Raw genomic sequence first — 27,663 nt, 5'->3', positions numbered from 1 at the left:
AGACTGATGTCCATCAATAAACTATTATACAGCAATACAGCTATTTATAGCAATGGTCTGGACAAAATAAAAAATCCAGTGCAATTTTTGATCTTGATTAGTGACCTTGACCTCAAAGCTGGGGGTGATGAAAAGACTATGCGACGCTCCAATTAGTGATGGCGCATAAGTTTCATTAAATTATCCTCAGCGGCTCAGAAGTAATGGCCTAGACAAGAAAAAATTAACAGATGTACGGAGACTATACCATAAAAAAAATCCATGTATCAATCATCATATAAAAATGCACACAAAGAAATATGTTGCATCTGTATGAAAGACAGATAAAACGTCTGGCTACAGAATACCATGGTCTGATGAAAATAAAATACTGTTATTTTAGAGAATAGGCACCATTTGGAGCCAAGAATGTGCTCGTCATCCTTAGATGATTATATATATATATATATATATATATATTGGTCTTCATTGAATCACTAATTGTACACAACTACCATACCAGTATTCATCTTTGAGACAAACTAAATGCAGAGAAACAAGTTGACCAAAATAACATTTATTGCGTGACTCTAACTTGCGTGCCTCACTCAAAGGAGCAAAATGATGATCTAATTTTATTCATGGCCATTTGTCCACATTAAACTTTGTTGTTGTTTATAGTCCTCCGTGCTCCAACCTTAATTATTTGTATTTGTTTAGTCAACAGAACACAAAGTCAATCCTAATATTGTGTGGCTTTTATGGACAAAATGTTTTTTTAAAGAATATTTTCAGTATTCCTCAGAGAGTAATACTTGTCTACTTGTCCAAACACACAAAAACAGCTATTTCCATGAGAGTTACTTCCTTTTGATACATTACTGGATACACAATACAGTGCATGTCTGAACAATAAAAAAAACTTGTGGTTTGAGCAGACAAGATTCCTGACTCCAACATGGCAGAAGAAGGATGTAGTTGATACAGACTTGGCAGAATCCTTGTGCAGATTATAGTGTAATCATTTTAAACATCTAAAAAGGTCTAAAATTGAGTGTTTTGCTCAATAAATCCTTTGTGTTTGAGCGCACTTGTATACGTTTTCCCCAGGTATACTTGTTTTTTCCTCCATTAAGTACCGGTAAGCTTTATCAACAGTTAAAGCAAAACTAATGTTGCAGAAATTGTTTTAAAAATGGCCCTAACCAGAAAGTTGTTAAAATGTCTACAAAAAAAGGACAAACTTTGAGGATTTGACTCAGTTCTCTGTTGGTTGAACAAATGCAGAGACATTAAGCCGGAACACGAAACCATTCTTTACAAGCAAAGAACACAACAAAGTCTGGCATAGATAAAATTAGAACTTAATGTAGCTCTCCTGAGTGAAGCACGCAAGTTAGAGTCATGCAATAAAATGGAAACTTGTTTCCTATTTTTAACTTGTTTTTCTGCATCTGAATCTTACCAGATCCCTTAACACAGAGACCAGAATTCACAGCTTAACTTAATGACTCATCGTGACAGAGAATATTGAATTAATCAGCAGGTATAACAAGTAATAATAAAAAGTCTGCTGCCTAAAAGGTGGGAAATAATGTCGTTGTCTGTGCCTGACTGTGACCAAAATATCTCATGGACCACTGTGTGGGTTTTAATGAAAATGTAAGTAATGATTGGAAGTGCATCTACAACTGGTTAGCTTTTGTAGTCAACCCCAGTTAAGATGGTTGTGACAGCTAAACCTCACACAAAAATGTCTAAAACTCTGTTTTACAGATTCTGCTGTGTAGTACCTTAGAATGAAGCTCAACAAATATGACTATGTGCTTCAACAGATTACCGTATTTTTCGCCGTATAAGTCGCACCTTTTTGCATAAACTTGCATGTCCTGTGATGTATTCACCCAAACGACTGATTTACGTTTTTATTCCCCAGTATTTATAACCCAATTTTTGGCTGAGATCAGACGATTTCATTCATTCTGACATGGAAAATAATGAACACAACCACTTTGAGCTGCTGGAGGACCCTCAAGCAATATGGCAAGCCAAGTGTCTCATTAATAGGTAAAAGTGGCTATTAATGAGACACTTGGCTTGCCATACTAAGCCACCTTCGTCTCGCTCTGGAACTCCTGGAGCAAACATTAAATCAGCTGCATTTTGCCACACCACCCAGGTGAAATGCAGCTAATTTAACCATTAAAGTGCATTTATTAAGGAAAAGTTCAACTGAGACACACCTTTACTATAATGTCAAGCAAACAAATAATTGTTTTAGGTGCTTATCTTGTTAAATTTCAACGACATGCACAGCGAGTCCTCACAATGCGTGCTCCAGCTTCCGCAAATCGATTTTTGAAATGCAGCTGATTTGACCATTAAAGTGCATTTATTAAGGAAAAGTTCAACTGAGACACACCTTTGCTATAATTCTGAGCAAACAAGTAATTGTTTTTAAGTGGCAGCCAATCGATATTTGGCACAACACCAGCCCATTTTTCTGGATGGTCAGCGGTGACGCATAATAGATGCGACTTATACAGTGAAGCGACTTATTTAAGTTTTTTTCCACTTTTTCAGACATATTTGGACTGATGCAACTTATACGGCAGTGCGATGTGTAAAGCGGTAAATAGGGTACATAAAGTGCTTAATTAAAATTTTCCACTAACTATCTGGAGTCAGCGATACCCGTTTTCAAAATATCTTAATGAACCATTTAAAATAATTTAATTAAACCTGTATAAGTTACCGAATGTACATGTACAACTGATGAGTTTTTGAAATCAGTCCAATTCAAGATGGTCACTGCAGCTAATTTGTCAACCTGACCTGAGAGTTATTAACAACACATATTATAGGCATGACATTTTACAATATTGCATAAGATTGTGCATAGTGTTACATTCGAGGTTTGACCAAAACAGCTACAGCTCTGTCTTTTCTCAACAAAAGATGATCCAAGTCTAAACCTGTGACATAAGAGGATGATCTGCATTTATTCAATGGACACTAGGCCTTTATTTTTATTTAAATTATCTCTCAACTAATCACATTTTCAAATTTTATACTGTTGTCAACAATTCCTTTTGATACCAGTTAAATAACTTGAAGATTAATTACTCCGGAGGTCCTTCAATGAGAATTATTAATGTCAAATAATATTTTTAAGATAGTGTCATAAAGCCATCAAGTGCTAGTTTTGATTTTCCTGGAGTACTCAAGTCTTCAAAACTTAAGTGTTGAGTTCATTAACTAAATTCTGTCAGTCTGTACTTGCATAGTGGCCTACTGCATTTCACTCTGAATTGTGATGCTGTGTAGTCATGTGGATAAAGAGGCAATTTCAGCTGCAGGAATATGTCCAAATAGGGTGTGCGGACCCTGAAAGTGCACCGCATACACACTATATAAAAAATATATTGTTTTTTGCTTTGCTTCTCTAGCTAGGTCATTTTATTTCTTCCCATAGGTTTGAAGATAGCAAAAGAAAATGTCTGTGCATGTGTGCGTGAAAGACTGAGTGTCTGAGAGGAAATAAGGATCAGGTCCATTCATCACAGGGGAACAATTGAACACCAGTCATCATGGTAATCAATGAGTATGTCTCAGATAAGGAGCTGAAAAGCTACACATGGCTTTTGTAGCTGGAAAAATACACTTTCCATCTCTTATACACAATAAGTTGCACATAAGGTGTGAGACTGGCTTTGCTACTGCGTGCATTGCCAGGACCAATCCTTCAAAACAGCTACAGCAGCTCTTTGTCTGCATGATTAAGCTGCTCCTATTCACACTGTTCTCTGCTCCCTTCTCATTTAGATGTGTTTTTTTTTGCTTCACTATAAGATGCACCAATTCGTCTGTTTGTCACTCAACACTTTGCACATCTTCATCCCTTTCCCTTCAGGTTTTCTTTCTTTCTTGTCATTCTTTTCTTCTATATTCCCATTTTCTTTACTGAAACCCTCTTCATCTCCCACATGTCCTTCTCTCTTCAAAATATCTGATCATTCTCCGCTAGCTCTAGTGAAAGTGTGCACACTAATTTGCTGCTATGTTAAATCTACCAGCCCACTCTGGACTGCTCCTCAAAGCAACAGTTTATTTCTCACATTATTTACAGTGGAGAAGAGTTGGCTGAAAGCATATCCCAACATCCCAGCACAGCAGAAACAAGATCACAGCTTAAATTAAGTTATATTATATACACATTTTTCCTATTTGCTAAAATCACACAGAAACAGAAGGAAATTCTATTAAGTGTTTGTCAGAGGAGCAGCGCAAGATGGACACAAGTCCTAATTGATTCCAAGGAATAAAAACATGTCTGGAAGTGGGGAAAAAAAAAGATTGGTAGCAGTTCCTGTTTTGACAAAATGACAGGAATACCATACGTAAACATAGGGCTGGACAATAGATCGATAATATATATCACAATGTAATTTTATTAAATAACTGTGATATGAGTTTTAAGCACATTTTCGATATTTCGATATACATTACGCTATGATTACAGCGTTTCAGTGACGCATTTCTTTTTCTGTTCGTGTTGAAGCGGCCGCTTCAGTTTCAGCCTGAATAGAAAAAGCCACAACATAACTACGTAAGTGCGTAGTGACGTACAGCACAGCTCGAAGGAGTCAGCAGTAGCAGGCTAGGCTAGGCTAGGCTAAGCTCCAACGCGCGGTAAGTTTTCGCTTCAAAATGAGTGCCCATGACCGTCAGAATGTGACTGAACAAGCTTTCGCAAGCAAAGAGAAAGCAGATGACATAATAGATAAGATAGGAAAGACTAATTTGGTGGTGTGGAAGTGGTTCAGCTAGCTAAGATCCGATAAACTGCGAGTGCGCTGCAAAGTGTGCCGGAGAGTCGTTCCAACTAGCGGTGGGAACACATCTGACTTGTTCCACGTTTCCACTTGATAGAATATGCTGAGAGCCAGAAGATGAAGCACAATACCCCCAGCTGTACCAAAAGAGAAACCCATGCAGCAACCGTCTGCGTTTGCAGATTGGCCGATAGTTGTTCAGTGAGGTGGGGTCACCTCCCTTCAGCAAAGGAAGAACAAAGGCTGTTTTCCAAGTGTCTGGAATGGAGTTTTGTCTTATGGAGAGATTGAAGATGTGGGTCACAGGGACTGTGATGATATGAGCGGCCAGCCTTAAGAAATAAGGTGGAAGTTCATCTGGACCTGCAGATTTTTTAGGATCAAGATCTTTTAACAGTTTATTTACCTCACTAACTGAGAATGGAGAAAAGGAGAAGGTATGATTAACTGAAGGTTGACTTGTAGGAGGGATTTGATTTGTACAAGTTTGGTTATTAAGTGAAGTGGCTGATCTTCCATTAGTAACTGTGTCAAATAAAGAACTAGAAGCAACAAAATGTTTGATGAAACAGTTCAGGATCTCGTGCTTATTTGACACAGGAACAGAGTTAATGAGAAGTTGTGATGGGAGGTCAGATGATTGTGGGGTGCCTGAGAGAGATTTGGTGGTTTTCCAGAATCTGTTAGGGTCATTTAGATCTTTGGAGGTTTGAGATAAAAAATAGTTACGTTTTGCAGCTTTGACACCCTCCAACTCATTTTTTCTTCATATCAGCATATCTCGGTGGCCACTTTTTTTATGGTAGAAGCTTATTATTTCTGTCTGTAACTCATTCCACAGCACAAGCAGATAACCGTGAAAAGTTGGCAGGCTAGATTCATGACCAAAAACTCTGGGTCTTTAAAAGTCTACAGGTAGCGGTGTTGTAAAAATGTCACACTGGTGCTTTCTGAACACCGAACCAAAGCCACGACGGAGTCAGTCTACAGGTTTGCATCAAAGAGAGCAAAAAGAGAAAGCTGTCTTCTTCTGAAGTCTATTCCCTTAGATCAAATCAATTCAGGGAGCAAAAAGCTGAAGTCCTGCGTTGTCAATTCCAATTTAGAACAGACGTCTTGAAACGTGTCAGCTCTGATGAGACAAGTGAGACAGCCGCCACGATTCTTTCAGCTTGAATGACCAGCTATCCCTGGAAAGGCAACATCTCCCCTTTTTGTCATACTGCCTGCAGTAATTTTCAGTAATTTAACACATCACTTCTTTTCATTGTACTCAAAAGAATTCATTTTACACAAATAAAATAAATAATCACAGAAGGTGAAACCGTTCCACCACTTATTTCCTAGGGATAAAAACAAGCCAACAAAACAAGAAAGTCATTTGTGAATTATACACAAGCTGATCTATTTTCAAATATTTGTCATCGACATTATGAAATATGAAGTACTCAATCATTGATATGAAATATAAGAGACCAGGTAAAGACAGCAGAATAGCAACTAAAAAGGATATCTTGTGGGAGTGTAACCCCTCCTGAAAAAATGTTTAAATAAATGAGGCTTCTTTTTCCAAGTTACAGTGTTCGCATGTCTCATTAGTGACAATAAAGAAAAAAAAATTGAGTTTGAACACAAATTTATGTACGTGCAAGTGTGTGTGTAAGACAGAGCTGATTTAGGTCCAGATTGGAGAATCGATCTTTCTGAGGCTAAGAAGTAGCTAGTCGTTAGTCGTTGAATACCAATCGGAGGTAATTAACAGCAGCTAATGGACTGCCACTCTCTCTGCTTTGGTTTCTCTTCCCCCTGTTTATTTGTTCACAATATTATGTTAATTATATATATATTTATTTATTTATTTTATTTTTTTACTGTCCTAATTGTGGGCTTCCAGAAAGAAAGTTCAAAGTTACACACTATGAAAGTGGTTAAAGCTCTGAAAGCATACATTTTATTTTATAGTAAGGTTGATGTCCAACTCTAGATGCCGAGGGAAAAAAACTACAGATGTTCTTTTGTTTACAAAAAAAAACCCCGAGACATAAAGTTTAAAGAAGAGGCAAAATATTTGCAGTCTCTCCCTAGCTAGACCAGTAGGTTATCGGAAAATGTATAATTATGTGAGGATTCATCTTGCCGTATGTTCGGCTGTGTGTTTGTGGTTTAAGTGAGCCAACCTCTCAAGACCCTACTTTTGGAAGATACAGTTAAGTTATAAATGTGCCGACAATGACCACTCTTAATGAGGTTGGTGTATGTGCTGCAGTAGCACTATAAAAAAAAAAAAAGACACTTGTTTTTCTACTGACCAACTTTAGCACAAGTTAGATTTTAGTTTAATCTCCAACTGATCTGGCCAGTTGAAGTTGTTGGCAGACTGTGATTGATCATTTATCATTCGACCTTTATACAGATTAATCCCATTCAGCCTTGGGGACTTTAACAAAACACTTCAAGTATTTTAGGTGCCTGACATTTTTCAGATTACAACAACAACTTCCAAGTAAAATCTGTGACATGACATGAGCCATTTGGATTCAAGGATTCCAGGCTCTTTATTTGTCATACAGTAGATTGGTACATTTGGTACATTGGTATCATTTGTACCATACATTTGGTACCATACATTTGGTACATTGGTTTATAGACCTCTGTTGACCCAATATAAATTAAATATGCTGCTAACAGCCTCGGAAATTGAGAAAGCTGCGTAATGTGTTGTTTCTCTCTGTTTTGAACACAGACTGCTTCGACAAAATGGACTTCGCTCCTGCACTGTCGCCCACTGTTTGGAGGAGGGATCAATACAATTTTATATTTTGCGTTCTTTATATTGCTCCTTCAAAACCAAGCTTTATACACAAGGTAGATCAAGCACCAAGTATTACGCTAAAGCAAACCACAACTGTACTACTTTAACAATAATACTACAAAAAATTTCAGCAAAACTACATATTTTTAGGACTTATTATTGAGAAGTTTAAACTGGTGAGAAGTCTGATTTTTGTCTATGAAATCCAGATATTCTGACTTCCTCCTGCAACCAAAAACCCCCCCTCATTAATTTGTTACACTGCTTTCACTTATTATCCAGTCACACAGTCAGGCTAGGGTCATCTTTATATTCAGAATATAGTCTTAAACCAGGTGCAGTGAAGGCCATAAAAACAGCAAAGGTCTAGTTGTCCAGAGATTAACGGCATTTTTATGTGTTTAATTACAGGCAAATAATTTAGAGTTATCAATCAGCCTAACATGCATGTTTTTGGTCTGGGGGAGAACACCCAGAGAAAACCCACGCATGCACAGAGAGAACATGCAAACTCCACTCAGAAAGGACCCCGGTCAGGATTCGATCCGGCGACCTTCTCACCGAGAGGCAACAGCTCTACCAACTGAGCCACCGTGAGTAAATGACGTGTGAGAGTTTAACACTAAAGATGGCGACAAGAACAACAGAAAGAACTTACCAGAGAGGAATAAAACATGCTCAAAGACCTAAACACATAAATTATCCTCAACAGAGGCAGATGGATATTTTTGGCATCCATCGTTTGTTACTAAAATTGCAGCATTTTGGTGAAATTCAGCAAAACAACAGATATCCTTAAAGATCAGTTTTTCATGTTTTGGCAGTGATATTTATTACTGAATATAGGCCTCAGTGGATAAGACCAAAAAAGCTTGAACTGCATGAGAAAAAGAGAGGGAGAGTGGAGGCTGAGTGATAGAACGAAGAGGAACAGAGGAAGAAAACGCTGTACTTGGAGGCTAATTAAATAGCAGAATAATTGATGAGGTTAAAAAAAAAAAAAACGACAGAGAGATCATGAGATCCAAGAGTCTTCAAGGTCAGACTCAACTTAATGAAAGTGTCCTAATCACTGCTTTCTGTCCTGAAAAAGCAGAAAAAGATCAATCGACGCCGACAGAGACGATGGATGTAAAGAAAGGTTCTCCCGGTGAGCCCCATGTTAGCTCCCCTGAGACTTCTCACATCATTACTATTTTTTTTTTACTTAAAACACAGACTGGTGAAATGATTTTCCAGGCTGTTTGGTGCACAACTGCTCTAAATATACAGTGCTACGCAATGCCACCATGTCAAAACTGAAGATTATGGTCAGTTACTGTACAGCCTTTCTAAATAACGTACCGTATTTTTCGCGCTATAAGTCGTGGTATTTTGCATAACTTGCATGCCCTACGACTTATATGCCAAAGCGATGTATTTATAGATTTAATGTCTTTTTTTTTTTTAACCAATGTGTCATTTTGTTTTAGAAACTTCACTCATACATGCATCAGATGCCAAGGCAATGTTTGAACTGGCAAGTTTAAAGATGTAGAAATGCAACACAGCTTGGAAATATATGCAGTTATTTACTTTAAAGTTATATTTGAAGGCATTGTTTTGTCCAAGTGTTTTCAACAGATCAAATCCAGATTGGTTTTGATGATATGAAGAAGCTCTTCAAAGCTTCAGTCTAACAAACATGACTCAGACCAAATACAGTTTTATGTCATTAGATAATAGCATTTGAAAGGAGATGCTGGGGTGGCTAAGTGTTAATGTTCAAAACATAAAAAGTTATGCAACAGTTCCAAAACAATACCTAAATATAAAAAAAAAAAAAAAAAAAAATTAATTCATGCCACTCCAAAAAATTACTTGATCTTTAAGCCATATCCTACAAAGTGATTGAAAAAATAGGAATATTGTGAAAAAGTTCAATTGTTTTTGTCAATCATTGAAGAAAGTGAAACTCATTAAATACAATCATTACACATGGTGAAATATTTGAAGCAATTGTTTCTTGTAATTTTGATGATTACAGCTTACAAATAATGAAAAATCAAAAGCATGCGTCTCAGAAAAGTAGAATATTACATAGCCAGCTTTTGATACCTTTGGCAGTGTGGGCAAATACAGTTATTTCTTATTCTCTTATTTGATACAGTTATTGCCAAATTGTAATGCAGCGCAACACTGATGGCCTTTAGTCCACCATGAAATCCCAACACACCAGATCAACAATGTAGCGAAGTACTTCAGCAAACTATTCTACGAAGCACATCTCTGGGGTATATCTTGTCATCAAATACTTGACATGAGAATGGGAGCTGCGCTCGTGAGTCTATTCCTTCGGTGTGACATGAATAGCAGTCGCGTTTGATGCAGCAGACTGAAGCAGCAGTCTGAACAAACCTCTGGTTGTGTAAAGACGTTAAAAAGCCAAGCGTTTCAGGGAACCACCTGAGTAAAAGCCTGAACAAAGTCAACACCGCTCTGTACTGTTCTGATGCTCAACCTGATTGATGATGTTCAACTGCATCCAGCATAGACGCTTTAAAATACCTTTAAACAAGTCTCTTTTTTTCCTACTCTATTTTCCACTTCTAACAATAAATATAGTTTAACATTTTGAGAACAGCTTGTTGGATTTTGCTGAGCAGTATAGCTAATTTATGGCTCAATGTAAGCTTTCATCGTCGCACACGGAAGCTGGAAGCTGTGCTGGCTTGCGGCAGAGAGGAAGAACAGAGCAAAGCCCCTCAAACTCCAGATGAAGGACAAGAAAGAAGAGGCTCAAGCAGCTCTTTACAGTAAAACAGAAGACAGACCATGCAAATAATCATACCCATCCTATATTTATATATAGCATCTACCATATGTTTTAACTCAAATAGCCTGACTAAAAGTTTCTACAGCTTTTAACAAACTTTGACTCTTTCTCCAGTAATAAAGTCTCTAAGAACATTGCATTAAACGCATCACCTCCTACAGTAATTACAATTACAAGGTTTCTCCAGAATGGCACAAAGCATGGCAGAATGATAGTTTAGGTAATTAGTGCTCGTCGTTATTTAAACAAGTTGAAATTTAAAAGAAAGCCTGACTAAACAGAACAGCGATGGCAGGGGACTTATGCACACAATGAGACTCCTAACAACCTGGGTAATTCTGATAATGTTTCACAAAAGCAAGGAAAAAAAAAAGGTTTGATTGAATCTGAAAGAGTTTTTATTGTTGAGGCACAACTGGCAGGAGTTTCAGTCACAAAGATGGTTCACGTGTCCCTCCTCTATTTTAAAAGGAACAATGACTTCATTGATATTTTTGATTTACCGTATTTTTCACCCTATAAGTCGCGTTTTTTGCATAATTTGCATACCCTGTGTCTTATACGCCGAAGCAACATATTTATAAACCAATTTTTGACTGAGATATGAACGTTTTCATTCATTCTGACTGAAAATATTGAACACTACCATTTTCAGCCGCTAGATGGCACTTGAGTAGTATGGCATGCTGTTGTGTCATGTAGTAAAAATGGCTATTAATGACACAATCGGCTTGCCATAGTCTGCCACCTTTGTTCTGCTCGCTTGGAGCAACCATCAAATCAGCTTCAATTCACTGCGCTGCCCAGGCGAAATGCAGCTAATTTGACCATTAAAGTGCATTTATTAAGGAAAAGTTCAACGGAGACACACCTTTAATATAATGTCGAGCAAACAAATAATTGTTTTAGGTGCTTATCTTGCTAAATTTCTAAGAAATGAGCAGCGACTTGTCCCTCTGCGCGTTCCTACTTCCACATATCGGCTTTTGATATACAGCTGATTTGACCATCAAAGTGCATAAGCAAAAGTTAAACTAAGACACACATTTACTATAATTTCGAGCAAACAAATAATTGTTTTTAAGTGTTAATCATGTTAAAGTCTTGTTACAGTCCTCCCATGCACGCTCCCACGGCTACCATTTGGCAGCCAATCGATTTTTGGCACAACACCGGCCCACATATACGAGTTGTCAGCAGTGGCGCGTAACAAGCGCAATGCGTAACAAATGCGATGCGTCAGCAGTGACACATAATAGATGCGTCGTATACGGCAAATCAACGTATTTAAGGACTTTTCCACTTTATTAGACATATTTGGACTGAACGACATGTACGGCGGAAAATACGGTACAACTACAGCAAAACATCTCTAAATGGGGTCAGCAATGGTTGGCATCGTTGGTCATGATGTTGTTTATATACATTACCTTTGAAAGAAGTGATAGGGAATTCTACACATTTCACACACATTTATTACTAAGCTTTGTGCATTTAGTAATAAATGAGAACTTTATGAGCTGGGGGAAAATAATGCTTTCAGGTGCAATTAAAACACCATAAAGATCAAGTAATAGGCATGAGATTTATTGAAAAATTTAAGTGGTTCTTGATGGCTATTCAAGCCCTGTGATGGATTTATAGGTTTTTTTTGCTGGAAGGGTGCTCCTGGAGAAAAAAAATAAATGAATAAACAACAGATAAGTCATGTTGTGTTATAAAATGGGGGAACCACAGACTCTGACACGATATGACAGGATGGTGTGTAATGGATATTGCGTCATGCCTTTATACATATACTGTATTTGGGTGAACTGAGCTCAAAACCCCATAAAGCTCAAGGTTTTTTTTTTTTTAAACAAACCATGACTGAATAAAACGAGTGTAAACAATTACAAAACTTTTCTATTTAGGCCATATTTACTTTATTTTTTTTACTTGAGAAAGACTATTTCCCACTTTAAGTAAACTTGAGAATAACTTTCACATGATGTCATTCAAGTTTTTACTCTATCGTGTTTGATTTGCGACAGAAAAAAATGCAGTACAGTTTAAATACTTAAAAAAACGACATTAGTTCTCTTTTACATTTCCACAGCTGAACTTTGCCAGTGCTCTTCTAACTAGACTGAATCAATTCAAAGCTGAGATAGGCGGCAAAATGCAAAATGTGGTGGTTATTTTTAATATAGTACTACTCCACCTGCTTTTGTCTTATTGCTCTAAAATGGGGGAGCAGAAACACCAGTTTGCACCCCTGCAAGGAAGGGTGCTCCAATTTCTTCACTAATCAGGTGCCTATGATAGTGGTAATAATATTTCAGGCCCAAAACACAAACCAATGAATAAAATGTGTATTTCTGAACTTTTTTTTAAATGTATTTTTTGCTTCACGTTTGCAGCATTTCAAAAGAGTGAGTCAAGCATGAGAGGAAAACATGAGAACACAAAAAGTATTGCAAACAAACAAAAACACCACAATAATAGCGTTATCGAGTCACTAACCAATAAGAGCAGTTTCAGCCAAAAAGAGTAAAAAAAAAACTAAAAAAAACTGTGAAAGCAGAACCATTGAAGCTGCAGAAAATGGCAAAGAGCAAAATATTAATAAAAAATATTGTGGCCACAGCGTGTACGGTGCACTCTGAGTACAAGAGAAGTGCTGCCTTGCAAAATGAGCGTGTGATAGATCAAACACGAAAAGGTGATACAGCCTGCAGCCTTGAAAAAAAATAGGAAACTGATTGAAAATTGTGGGAAAATAATGTGGAAATACGCAGAAACAGAAAAGTGAATAAAACTGAAATTAAATGTAGAGCGTGTGATTCGAAGAGAGCCTGGATGTCGTGTGTGTGTGTCGTAGGACTGACCTGTGAGCACAGCCTTGGCAGACGGTTCAGCCAGATCCAGGGCGGACTTGCCGTCCGTGTTGCGGATGTTGGGGTCAGCTCCGTGCTGCAGTAACACTGTACAACAACAGGGCAGACACAGACAGTAGCTGAGCTCCTGAACTGACAAACAAACTCCTCGACAAACACCTCCACCCAGTCCCCTTCCTCCTCCTGCTCCTCCTCTCCCATAAACCGCTCTGCCTGAACCTGCTCCTTTCTCCCCGGTTTCATCTTCTGCTCTCCCTCTGCTTCCACTGGTCGTGTCTCCTGGACCTCCAGGCAGCGTTTCTGTGTGTCCTGCTTCATGGTTCTTTCCTCCTCCAGCTGCTCCTCCTCTGTTGCTAGTGCTGCTCCCCCGGCTGCCCTCAACTGCCCCGCGAGCCATGCCGCTGACATAAACAGACATGCCACAACGGGAGGCAGTGAAAGCTACACGCCACGGCAAAAAAATTCAAATAAAAAACACAGTGAACCTGATTGAAAGGCAATGTGGCAAGCCACAAAACACATCACACTCCTACGAGACGGACAGGGGGGTGAAGCTTCAGAGCAGACTGAGAGGATGGATACAAACAGATGCGGGAGGAAGAGGCTGGAGACTACAGCTAATCGGGGCATCGGCAGCAGTAAACAGCAGCGAGGCGGTGCGAGTGGAGAGACTCTCGCCTCTCCAACTGACTGAGCGATGCAGCGGAGAGGAAGATGAGAAGAGAGGAAGGGAGGAGAGAGAGAGGTATGGAGGAGATGGGGACAGAGAGAGGACAGAGGACGAAGAGCAAAAACAAGGGGATTGGATCGACTGAAACGGAGACAGTAGTGAGAGGGGAGAACAGAAAGAAAAGGGTGAAAAGGGGAAAGGGGGATGAGATTCAGAAGAGAAGAGTTCTGTGCCTTGCAAACAGGTATGAGCTGAATAACAAACTCTGCCTGCGCTCGGTTTTGTTGTAAATTAGCTCTTCTGAGGGCACCGATGTCAATTCTCTCACTGCCTTCCTCTCCACCTCACTCCCCAGTGCAGTGCCTGCTGAGCAGCTCCCTGTGCACATGCCCTTTGACTCCGACACGCTTCACACTAAACTGCTGGAACCCACTAGAGAAGCAAAGGAGACGACCAGGCGTATATTATGCGCACATGCATGAGCAAATAAAAATGATCCTGCACTGAGAATTATGCAGACATTTGTCACCTCGCAACAAAAATATGATTTAGCTCTGCAGCTGTTCCTCCTGCACCTCATCTGCACATGATGAAGAGGTAAACGTCAGCTCATCCTGATGCAGACAGGAATGACAGTCTAAAAAAGTAACACCAACTCACCAACAATAAAACTGGTGAGCTATTTACAATTCACTCTGGGTGTATTATTTTATTTAGATAGTTTTTAAATCCGAGTACATGTTTGTCTTTAATGATCGTATAATAGCTGCTAAAGCTCCACTGAACAACATAAATACCATATTTTTTGCTGTATAAGTTGCACCTTTTTGCATAAATTTGAGGTACTGCTACTTATACAATGAAGCTACTAAAATACGTTTTTTCTCAATATTTATAACCCGAATTTTGGTTGAGATCTGACAATTTCATTCACTCTGACATGGAAAATACTGAACACTACCATTTGCAGCCACTAGAGGGCACTCAACTAATATGGTAAGCCAAGTGTCTCATTAATAGGTAAAAGTGGCTATTAATGAGACACTTGGCTTGCCATAGAGTCACCTTCGTCTCGCTCTGGAACTCCTGGAGCAAAAGTCAAATCAGCTGAATTTTGCCGCGCCACTCAGGCAAAATGCAGCTGATTTGACCATTAAAGTGCATTTATTAAGGAAAAGTTCAAATGAGAGACACCTTTACTATAATGTCGAGCAAACAAATAATTGTTTTTAAGTGTTAATCTTGTTGAACTCTTGTTAAAGTCCTTCCGTGCATGCTTCCTTGGCCTCCATTTGGCAGCCAATCGATTTTTGGCACAACGCCGGTCCACATATCCGGGTGATCAGCAGTGACACATAATAGATGCAACTTATTTATGTTATTTTCCACTTTATTAGGCATTTTTGAACTAATGCGACTTATAAGGCAGTGCGATGTGTACGGCGGAAAGTACGGCAACCTGTTTTGTGGTGCAGGATTAGTTTTTTGTAACAGTGTCAGATTTGCTCTCTTCTGGGAGAGAGCAATATTTGTGACAACGCAGAAGGATGCTTATTTAAATAAACTTATATATATATATATATATATATATATATATAGACTAGTTTTCTAAAAGTGTCTCATCAGAGACTGGCAGATAAATATCAAGCAAAACTGATGTTCTTTTTTTTCCATTGAAAATTAAAATGCCAATTATTTGCAGCTCCTAGCTTCTGAATCATAGGAACTATGTCATCATTTCTTTTTTTTTCTTTTTTTTAACAACTAATAATTAAAATCTTTCATGTGCAAAACAAGCTGCTTAAAGATTTTCCCTTAGGCTCTTTGAATCTGTGGTTACATTACAAATGACTTTGGAAAAAAAAAAAAACTAAAGACAAAAAGTAATCAACAACAAAATGAAAATGAGCTGAGGCATTAACAGAATGCTTTAAGGACATTCAGAACTTTTCCCCATTAGGGTTGTGGCTTAAATAATGCACATTTCACAATAGTATCTTTTGTCATTATAACCAGAAATATTATATTAATTAATCTAACAGCAGAAAACGATGTGGAATTAGTGATGAGTATAAGATGTAGCTAGCGGTTTTATGTAGCTATTTTTAAACAGGTGAAGGAAAATGATTCAAAAGATTATGCAAAACAATCAGCATCAGCTCTTATAATTGTGAGGTGATTATGTAAATAAATAAATAAATAAAAAAAGAAACAAGTAGAGATTTCAGGGTAGAGAGAAACAAACAGACACCAATCAGAATGTATGTGCTTATCAAAAATATTTAACAATCTTGCCAAGAACAGGAGAAATCCTGGAAAATAAAAGATTGAAAAGATGCAGTTGTGGCGACGGATTTGTTTATTCAATGAGGACAGCTTGTCCCGAGTTAACTCCCGATCTGTTGCTTAAATCTTTAGCCTGGCAGGACGACAGGCTGCTAAAACTCTGGCCAGATCACAATCCTACTGCAAGTATAGAGATTTTTCTTTTTGTTTGCATGCTTTAGTTTGCCTGTGTAGTCATAAACAATGCAGACTTATTAAAAACTGGCTTGATTTAGAGGACTGTGATGGTTTAACTAAAATAATTTTGCAGAAAAATGGTCAAGATTTGTCAAAATCCTCCCCAGTGATTAAAGAATGTGAAATGAAGAAAACAACCTGATTTTTTTTTTTTTTTAAACTTGCAAAAATACTATAAAAAAAAAAAGTGAAACCATTTTCCAAACCCCCCCCCCCCTTTACTGCAGTCAAGGACATTCACATCCAGGAGAGGAGTGATGAGTAGAAATGTGCATGCTAGATTTTAGTGCCGGAGGGAAGAGGGAAGAAATAAAGCACTGATGAACCTTACAGCCCTGAGGGGGCCAGATTTTCACATTATCTCACATCTTTGAAATGCGACCTCAAACATTTGATGTTTACACCAACTTTATGCCATCACCTTTCCTCAAAATCAGATAATGGTTTAGAAGTCGAAGCTCTCGTTTTCCTCTAACGGGAACAACATATAACAACATTTTAATTACGCATCATCAACACGAGCCTTGCAGTTTTCACACACTGACTTTGTCAACTCCAGAAAAGCAATAGTTCTGATTTTCTGGATAGGGAAACTGTGGGAAGGTTATGACCAATCAAATAATCTACTGGGAAAAGGTTCTTATTTGTTGCAAATAGTCCAATTAATGGCCTCAGTTTGAAAAAATATAAATTAATTCTGACCAGACAAGCTTTAGTCTAAGTAAGGAAATATCGAAGAGGATTGCTACCATCTAAAACAACTCCAATCTCAACAATTTAATTTGTTTGACTAAATGTAGGCCTGTCACGATAACAAATTTTGCTGGGCGATTAATTGTCTCAGAAATTATTGTGATAAACAATTGAAATTTGGTTATTGTCAAATCATTGTTAAATTTAAGAAGAAATGTTTATTTGTTTTGAGTGCAGTACCTTTTTTCGACCACCGGATGGCAGTATAAGACTGTTTGAACCGAAGGATGGATAGTAAGGGAGCGAGCAGCGTGTCTCTTTAAGAAAAATGGAATGGAGGCTCCTTGACGTGACATGAGCCGTCTCTCTTCGGTTCTCAAAATGGCAGACGCTCGGTGTGGTTTGAGCTCTTTAGCATAGCATTTTTCACACAAAGCTTTTAATAAAAAAAAACAGTAAACAAGTTTTGTGCTTCTTTTTGCAGAAAAAAAACTTTTTACAAGAAGGCACAGGTTTCAACCGTGAATTTTGGAACTTTGACAAGACGGAGGTTTTATCCCCTGAGGTTGGCCGGTTAGCTTAGCTGCTTTTAACCATCCAAAAATGCGATTTTGGACGGTTAAAACAGAAAAAGAGAAAGGGAGGGGTCAGTGAAGAGCACCGGAGTTGAGCTTTTTGTCTTCCGGTGTCTTCGGTAGAAAGAGAGAGACACGAAGAAACAAAGCCGATAAATGAAAACGAGGTCGATAATTTTCATTTATCATGCGATTAATTGATTTATTGTTTATCGCGACAGGCTTAACTAAATGGTGTTTTAAAACCCGTTACATGGCCAGAAATTTTGCACAACACAATTATTTGCATGTTTATTTACATTGAAATACTCTGGAATGACCAAACATAGTGAAGCTTATGTTAACGAGGCAAGAATGTGTGCAACCATCTTGGTAGGTGCTACGTAGCATGCTTAAATTCTAGCATGGCAGTAGATCATGGATATCCGAAGAAAAAACTAAATTCAGCCATAAAGACTAAAAAAAGGGCATTTCTGTTTTCTAATTTCTATATATTTCAAAAGTTTAGTGAGATATTTTAATTACTTTTCATTTCAAGTAATATTCAAAAAATGGAATGTTAGCATTAGTACAACAAAAAAAACATAAATAAATGAAGATGCATTTTACATAGTCTAATTTGTAATTATGATAAATCGATTAACTTTGATAACAAGGATGACCAGAAGCCCTTCTGTTGCTGTGCAGTGTTCAGGGTTCTGCAGTGCTCAGCTGCAACGACTGTGACAAAACTAAAAGACAGCAAAAGTTCTTTGTTGTTTTCAGCACTTCCAGCAAAGTGACACTATTACGACAGCTGTTTGTTTAATATGCACCACATCCAACCACAAGGACGCAAAAGAGACAATCCTGCAGGAACTTCTTATTGATACTACATCTGTAGTTACGGATCAAAGCTGTCAGTAACTGAAACAGTATAATCCTTTCTCAAAGTGCACCTGTTGTTCTGGAAATGTCCTGTTGTCAGACAGCTTGCTCCGGTCAGACACGTTTATTCCGCTGCAGATTGACAGATAACTAGATGGGATGTCAGATGTGTCCAAACAAAAGCCGAAGCCCTTGTAAACCGAAGCTCCAGACACCCGAGCCAAGCTGTTGAACCACCCTCTGTAATCCTAATGTGCAATCCCAGTAAGACTAAGAAATCAATGTTTTGTTTTGTTTTTTTTCCTCATGTGTGGCAACTGAGTGTAAGCACTAGCACAGTAAATTGCATTTTATAGGATATTTGTTGCTTTGTTTTTAATCAGAAGGGGGTAAAAGTATGTGGCTCATTACGGTTTCAAAAATCAATGTGTGATTACGTTCGCCTCCTAACACACACGCACACAGCAACAGAAACACATTTAAAGTAAATGCCAATGCACAGTTCAATACCTAAAAATTAGCGACCGCCTTAACAATGAAAATGAGACCCTGTATTTACATCTAGGCAGAGCCAGGGGGCTTTCATTGTGCCCAAAGGAATGACGCGAGACTGGAGTGCTGCCGTGGCAACGAGTGCTGCTCTCCTCAAACGACCGACTGCTTCAAATTTAGAGGGCAAAAAAGAAATCAAGTTAAAACCCCCAAACCTTGAACTTCTTTAAGATATGTTAACATACATTTTGTGTGGCAGTATAGTATAAGACCACTACACAAGCACGACAAACTGCTTTTTTACAGCTGCAGGCGGACGTTTTTGGTTGCTCACCTATACAGACGTCAATCTTGCCTTTGATAGCAGATTCGTGTAGCGGTGTGTAGTTCCAGTTGTCTCGGGCGTTCGGGTCAGCGCCTTGACACAGAAGTAAGGAGACCACCTGAAACAAGATTGACAGAAACATACATCACATTTCTCCTAAAATTACTCCTTTCTCACAGCTAGACAAAAATCTTTAAGGTCTTGAGGTCTTATTTATAAAAACAAATGGTAAAAAAAAAAGAATAATAGTTCAATAAAAATAGGATTTTGTGTAAACCACAGAAATAGATGTCCAGGATGTGACTGTTAAATCACTAAACAATAGGTGAATATGAGGTAAAATCTATTTTTACATGCACTGCAGACATGGAATATTCTGAATCAATGTTCAAATGGTAAAAATTGATTTTGTTAAGAATAAATCTATGCAGATTCTTTGAAAGACTCAGCAGAGTAGTTCATTCAATTAGGCCTGTTGCGATAAACAATAAATCAATTAATCGCATGATAAATGAAAATTATCCATCTCGTTTTTTATGCTACGCTTAAGAGCTCAAACCACACAGAGCGTCTGCCATTTAGAGAACCGAAAAACAAGAACGCGAGACCGCCCATGTCACGTCAAGAGGTCTCCCTCCTCTTTTTCTTAAAGAGACACACTGCTTGCTCCCTCACTATCCATCCTTCAGTTCTAACGGTCTTATACTGCCATCCAGTGGTCAAAAGAGGGTACAACACACAAAATTAACCAACATTTCTTCTTAAATTTGACAATCACTAATTATCGTCAAATTTCAAACAATATTATCGTTTATCGTAATAATTTCTGAGACAATTTATCGCCAAGCAAAATTTGTTACCGTGACAGACCTATCAGGCACTTCAATTGTGTCTTTAGGAAATTCCTGAATACTGTTTTACCATGCTTCATCCATTTAAAGCCCTCATCTTAAAGTGCTGCTGCCACATTGTATCACCAATTTAAGCTAAAAAATAAACCTTAATAAAAGACAAGATAAATAACTGCTTCCAAAGTTCAGCTAAGCAGCTTCGTTGCAACTTGTTACAGCTTGTGCAGTCCCATTGATCAATGAGCTAATCGTCAATGAGATGCATTTAAACAAAACGTTTCTGAGCGTGTGGCTCTGAAACGCTTCAGCAGCTGCTTGATATCAGTGAGACTTTATGGGAGAGTTCCAACAAACTTCTGAAATCCTTTAATTAATGGGGATATGGATAATAATATCTCTAATAATAAAGAACCAAAAGGATAAGCATTACTGCAACTGTCACTGATAATCATTAGCATCCGCTTGTTACATCACGAGCGGAATATTAAAGCAAGAGTGAGAGTAAATGTTTAGAACCGTCGGTTGAGCTTACAGACCAGATTTTTACAGATCAACAGGAGAATTCACAACATTTTATAGTAACACCACAGCATCACCTTTCTACGTCCTTAAATCTAGTATTACTTTAAGACTTGGCATCTCTCCGTCTCATATTTTATTATTTGCGGAAGTATTAACATATTAAATGGATTTAGGAGTTCCAATTGACCTCAGAATGACCGAAGGAGCAGGCATTGTGCAACGGGATCAGACCGCCGTCGTCTCGAGCGTGCACGTTGGCGCCCGTCTGAAGCAGGTGGTCCACCACGTCTCTCCGACCAAAACCTGAAACAAAAGCAGTCAGAAAAGACTAATGCTTCGGCTGTATGGTCAGATTTGGTATTTGAAATACTACTTTTCAAGGGACTTGTTGCAAACTATAAAATCAAACATGAAAAGTTATCCTGAGGTATGAAATGGTGCAGTTCGAAAGGGTTTCCTCCAGATGTACTGATATGCAATTCTGAAATGCAGGTTTGGTTTTCTGAATATTTTCCTCAACATATCCAATCGTTATAGCGTACAAAAATAATTTGACTTGTCCAACTCAAACATCTCTTCCATGTAACCTGTTTTCAGTCCTTTCGGCTGTTTCTGCAGGTAAACAAGCGCATGTGGTAGACGGCATCTTTTCACTAATTTTACTTACGTCTTTTCTTTTTTTTATTTAAGGGCACAAAAATAATCAGTGTGAGGAAAAAACCGTGCAAATTTTATTTCTTACTTTAATTTTTTTGTGTGACTGGTCTTTATTGCATTGCAGCGAGTGCTATTGAGAAAGCAGATGTAAAACAGATGTGCATGCTGTTTACATGGTTGCTGTTTTAAATTGGTTAAAGAACAACATGCAACAGAGTCTGGTGGAGGATTTATTTATTCAAGAATGGCTATTTATCTATTTTTTTCGTTCCATTATTGATCGATGCGCTCTTATCTTTCTGCATATGAGCGTTTATTTCTGGATGCAATTTGATATGTCCCATTGAGATAATTTACCAGTACCTGCTGCAGGACAAACTGTCTCAACAAGCCATCTGTATGCCTTTCAACACTACGCAACTTTATAAAACTTTAAACCTAAACAGTTTAAACCGTTAGACCTCAGTGCTGCTTTTGATACAGTTAATCACAGTTAATCACACAGATACTTGAATATGATATTGGGATTATAAGAACAGCTCTAAATTGGTTTAAATCGTATTTATCTGAATATGATTCCAGTTTGTTAATGTAAAGAATCTTCTTCATACACCAAAGTTAGCCATGGAGTTCCTCAGGGTTCAGTGCTTGGACAAATACTCTTTATTTTATATACGTTTCCACTAGGCAAAGTTATTAAACAACATGGGATACATTTTCATTGTTGTGCTGATGATACAGTTATATTTGTCCATGAAGCCCAATGAATCCACATATCTTAAAGACATAACGACCTGGATGAGCCTTAATGCTCTGCTTTTAAACTCAGACGAGACTGAGGACAAGACATGTAAATTGATTAAAACTGCATCTGATTACAATAAAGAAAGTCAGATTTAGGTGATATAATGTTAAATTGATATATATATATATATACATATACATATATATATATATAAAGCAAGCCAATCTAAAGTTTAAACTTAATAAAAGCAAATACTATTGGACTTAATGTTATCACTTTGTATGTTTGCTAACATTGTTTGATAAATTAAATCCCGTTCTACGGTTTGCATCCTGTTTGTGCGTCCTTTCAGCAGCCCAAACTGATTGAATTTGTTTAAAAGTGTTGTATTTGTTGCTTTTACCTGCAGCAAAATGCAGTGGCGTTGATTTGCGCCCAGCCATGTCTTTGGCGTTCACATTCACCGCATCCACGATCTTCTTCACCCTGGAAACGTCTCCGTTTCGACAGGCTTCAAACAGCTCCCTGAAAGCCCCGTTAGCCCCGCCGCTGCACGGGTTTACAGCCGGGTTGCAGCCGCTGGAGTCGGGCGTGGAGCCGGGACTGGACTCGCTCCCCTCCGTGGTGGTCGGGGAGCTAGCGCTGCTACCGCCGCTGCTGCTGCTGGACGTGAGGGCCAAAGCTGGGGAGGTGGTGGTGGGAGAGGTCGGCGCTGCCTCACCGTCAGCGACGCTTTCCATTACCGCTAAGCCGCGGGGAAGCGGGGTGGCATCTTCGGCAGGAGCCGGGGGAGAGCCGGGCGGGGTGGCGGGGAGAGAGGCCCCGCGGGGCGGTGAAGACAGCTGGGAGCTCTGCTGCTGCTGAGAGGAGCGACGAGGCGTCGCCATTTTCACAACACAACAGTCCCCACTAGCAACAAAAACACCGCCGACAACTTCCTGTCTGGAAAAGCTAACTTCCGGTCAGGAGCACCGCTCTCTCAGCTGCTGGACTGAAACTCAGAAATAATTAACTTAACTATCAAAATACAATTATCAATAAAAAATAATATTATAGGCGTAGCATCACACCAATCTCAAGTATGTTTTAAATAGATATCGAACACTGTTTTCTGTTATTTTCATTTTATTTATTTTGAAGAGTTAAAAGAAAATCGCAGGTAAACGTTAAGTCAATAGAAAGTTTACTTTATTCCTTTTTAACTTGAGAATACAGTACAAACTAACGAGAATTGGACAAATGAAAATGCATTACTTTGTATTTTATTAATAGAATAGAATAGAATTATGCCATTTGTATGACTACAGTGAAATTGCATTTTTAAAGTTAGTAAAAAGGTAAAAAATTAAATGAGCACTGCACAACAATGTATAAGACTTTAAATGCAAGAACTTACAAATAAAAATGCCCTTATTGCCAGAATTCCCATAATTGGGATGAAAATTGTTCTAATGAATTTGAAACATTTGTTAATTCAGTTTTTATACGGTGGCCTACTGTGCAAAAGTCTTGAATCAGCCCTCGTTTTCTTTACAGTTTCTTTTCAGTCTTTGATCCATAACCTTTCTGAAATAATTTTTATGGTTGTTTTGTTTGTTTGTTTTTCTTTATTATTATGTTGATGAAGTCACATATAATTCAGAGTCTAAAATCAGTGTTTTGGTGACACATTGAAGAAAACTGTATTGGGGATAAATTAGAACTTATCATACTTTTTTAACATTCGCTGCATGTCACAAAAAAACAAAGTTTATCCAATTTTGTTGGATAAACTTTTGAAAAATAGCAAAGATAATACAACATCTCAGACTAAAACTGGTATCTTAGCACCATCAGTATGTTAATTTAAAGAGCAATAGGCCATCAACTTAGCATATAGTAAAAACAATGCAACTAGGTTCTGTGTCCTCCTGTTCTTTTATTTTTTATTTTTGGTTTGTTTTTTTAATACATACTGCTTATTATGGTTACCATGGTTGCTGAACTTAAGATGAGCCAGGAAAAAAAACAGCCCAGTCTAACAAAAAAAAAATTAATAATAATTAAAAACTTTCATAAAGTCTGAAGAACTACTAAATAACACTTAATATATTAAAATTCTAGCTTCTTGGAAATGAAAATATGAAGAAAAAATGGGGGTGTTTTAAATATTTACACAGTTCTGAGCACAATAATCAGTGGATTCATGGGGCTTTGTTTGTGAACATTTTAGCTCTGAACCCTGACACCTAAGATACATCATGAAAATAATAGTTAAATCTGTGATTTCTAACCAATAATCAAACTATAACTATAACAAGTTCAATAAAGAAAAGCCTAAGTTAACTGCTCTATCAAAGCATGACACCATGTGCACCTCAAAAAGTCAGGTTACAAATGAAACCTATAGCAACCAGTATATTATGGATACTTTAAAGCTGATATTGCCAAAAAAAAAAAATACTCTAGTGTTAGTCAGGAAAAATTACTTATCACAGATTCAACAAACGCAGTCAGGTGAACTTTATTTCATCACTAAATGTGTATGGTTTGTTTCTCTTCAGCAAGCTACATGCTGCTGCAGAAAGAAACAAAAATATAAAGACAAGAGCAAACCATAGATGGAAGAAAACCCCAGAAAAAACCGTTCAATCTCAGACACACAATAAAACATGCAGCTATAAATACTAAAGCTTATGAATGAGGCGTCACAATTCAAAAACTACAATGTGTTTTTCTACTAATGAAATGTTGTTACACAAATTGGCCACCAGATGGCAGAAGATACAGCATAAGAGCCTTTTGAGGTTTACACTACACTTGCACAGTAATCCCATCTTTAAAAGAATGACACATATTTTCTGACATTTGAGGTAACTAAGTGACCAACTAAACCAAAATGTTGAATTAAAATCTTTATGTTTCTGTTCAAGCTGAGTTTACCTTATTGGAACATCAGAATTATAATAATTTAAAAAAGAATAATCCACATAACAGCAATGTATTTTAGAAAACATTTTTGCTCTATGTGATTATCTGTTACTCTAATATATTTTTGGTAAATGGGGGCATAATTGGTGAAGTGAGGTGCAACGCTGCTTCATTGGCATGGGAACGATGCAGGGTTGGAATCTGGTTGTGCTTGGTGAGTCGAAACCAACAAACACGTTACATCAAAGTCATGCAGCAGGTTTGTGACAAATAACTGGAATGACAAAAGCCACTTTTTTTTTTTTTTTTTTATAGGACAGGGCTGGAAATCAATGTTATTATCAACAATAATGATTCAAATAATTAGTTTAACACGTTAAAGTTCAGCCCATGGCTTCTTGGGTGATGTGAAAAACTTTTAAATGGTATCAAAGTTTGATTCAAAGAAGCTAGAATGTCTTGTGATCTTTTAATGTTGTCTTAATCACTTGCGCTTCAGATTTTTTTTAAAGGACTTTCAATGTTGTTTTGTTCTTGCTGCTTTTTGGGCTGATTATTTTTTTTTTTTTTACTCTATTCTATTATCTGAACCATATTGAGCTTAAAAGTACTAAAAAATGAGAAAGTGGACAAGGTAAGTCTAAAAAGAAAGGTCTAAAAGAATCTATTAACAGCAGAAAAACAGTCAGACTGTGTTTTCTCTTGGTTTGTTTAGAGTCTTTTGGGTTTTTATCGTTAAGATTTATTGTGTTTTGTGATTTTGGATACTTGTGTTTGCAGTTTTCAGTCCTTTGGGACGACCAGTTCACTCCTCCTCAGTTCAGCTTCTGCCTTCAGTCCACCTGCCACTCCCACTCATACCTGCACTGTGTGCACCTGTCACAGATGTAGCCCTTTCTTATCTCAGCCTCCTGTGCAAATATTCAGCCCTCAGCTGAGCATTGCATGTGTTCACACACCACGTCACGCTTCTCCTCCTTGTTCTGCTCTTGTATCCTCAAGATCCTTTTTAGTTTTTTGCTTCTTTGACTGCATTTTGTTTTTATATTTTCTAAAAGAAGTTGTGCTTATGAGCTCCTTCCGTCTTGGTCCAAAATGTCCTGCAACACGAACAATACCTGAGAGTCACGTCTTACAAAGACCTGACTCAGAACCTGAGAGATGCATCATCTTTAAGTTGATCGCTAATGACATGTAACTAATAATCCCACTTTCTGTCTGTAAAACTGTGTTATGCTTTGTTTTTCTCTGCAATGGAAATGTGAACAAATTTTTTTTTGTGTGTGTGACAAACTAGAAACCAAATGTTAAAGATCCCATTTAAAACAGATTATTTGCTATTTTTATGATTTCAACACACCACAGGTACATTTTTTGATCACAAGTCTGTTTTGTAATGTCTGAACGATTAGGTCAGAGTTACATGGGTTGAAAAAACATTTGAAACTAGTTGAAGTAAAAGTGAGTGAAGGAAGAAAAAACACATTTGAAAGACCTCCAGAACTCCAGTGACTGATTCAGACCAGATGGAAAGATATTTTGGCTACTTCAAGTTCAAGGTTTGTCATTTGCATCACATGTGGTACATGAGGAAACAAAATTGTATACCCAAGGTCCCAGTTACATCCCAAATTAGCAAAAACATAAAGTATAAAAAGCAACAGTTTTAAAAGATGTAAGACATAAGCTAAACGAATGCACTAAAAGATCTAAGATATATGCTAAACACTAACGTCAAATAATATGGTATGTCAAAAAGCAGCCCAAACATAAATCAGGAAAAGACAAATAAATAAGGGATGACCAAATACTTTTGTGCAGATATTACCATATTTTTCAGACTATAAGGCGCACTTCAAAGTCTTTAATTTTCTCAAAAATTGACAGTGAGCCTTATAATCCGGTGCACCTTGTGTATTAATTCTGATTGTGCTTATTGACCTCGAACTGATTGGTGCTCAAAAATCAATGAAAATGTTGTAGCTATGCTTAATGCAATTTGTAATCTGGTGTGACTTATAGTCTGAAAAATATGGTATGTGAGAAATTAAATAGTATACAGCAAAATAATATGTGTTAAGATAAAAGTTAATGCACCTAAAGGAAACATGCAAAGAACGTGAAGTTTTCAGATCCTTTAGTATCCAACCCTGCTGGAAGTTACTCTTCGTCGAGCTCAATGTTTTATCTACTCGTACCATTTAGAGCACCTACGCTGCAGCAATAAAAACACTGGTGGGAACTCTGAAAAACACTCAACCTATGCTAATTCACTCTGCGTCGCATGGGATCCTTGGTGAGTTTCAGGTCGCACTTTAATGAACGAACGTTGCGACTTCTGATCAGCTGTGACATCTGCAGCAACAGATATGTTGGCAGATCATGATGATTATGCAAAGTCAGTCTGGTTGGTTGGCATACCTATCATTCTCCTTCTAACTGCTTGTTGGTGACAAAGCAAACACACACAGCTATTATACATATATACATAAACACACACACACACACACACA

The 27,663-nt window shown here is 37.7% G+C and overlaps 1 protein-coding gene across 1 annotated transcript in view; it reads right to left on the bottom strand.

Annotated features, from left to right (window-relative positions):
• LOC119424568 (poly [ADP-ribose] polymerase tankyrase-1) overlaps window positions 1-23,135 on the bottom strand; it is a gene marked incomplete in the record, with an annotated part of 90,613 nt that extends 67,478 nt beyond the window's left edge. Inside the window, 4 exon segments of the mRNA XM_037692056.1 lie at window positions 13,312-13,407; window positions 19,475-19,583; window positions 21,026-21,141; window positions 22,644-23,135. Coding sequence (XP_037547984.1) covers window positions 13,312-13,407; window positions 19,475-19,583; window positions 21,026-21,141; window positions 22,644-23,127 — 805 coding nt within the window.
• Window positions 23,136-27,663: the final 4,528 nt, after the last annotated feature.

Source organism: Nematolebias whitei, chromosome 18 (assembly GCF_014905685.2).
Source record: "Nematolebias whitei isolate Nwh7 chromosome 18, NemWhi1, whole genome shotgun sequence".
Taxonomy (NCBI): Eukaryota; Metazoa; Chordata; class Actinopteri; order Cyprinodontiformes; family Rivulidae; genus Nematolebias; species Nematolebias whitei.
This window is presented reverse-complemented; position numbering and strand designations above follow the sequence as displayed.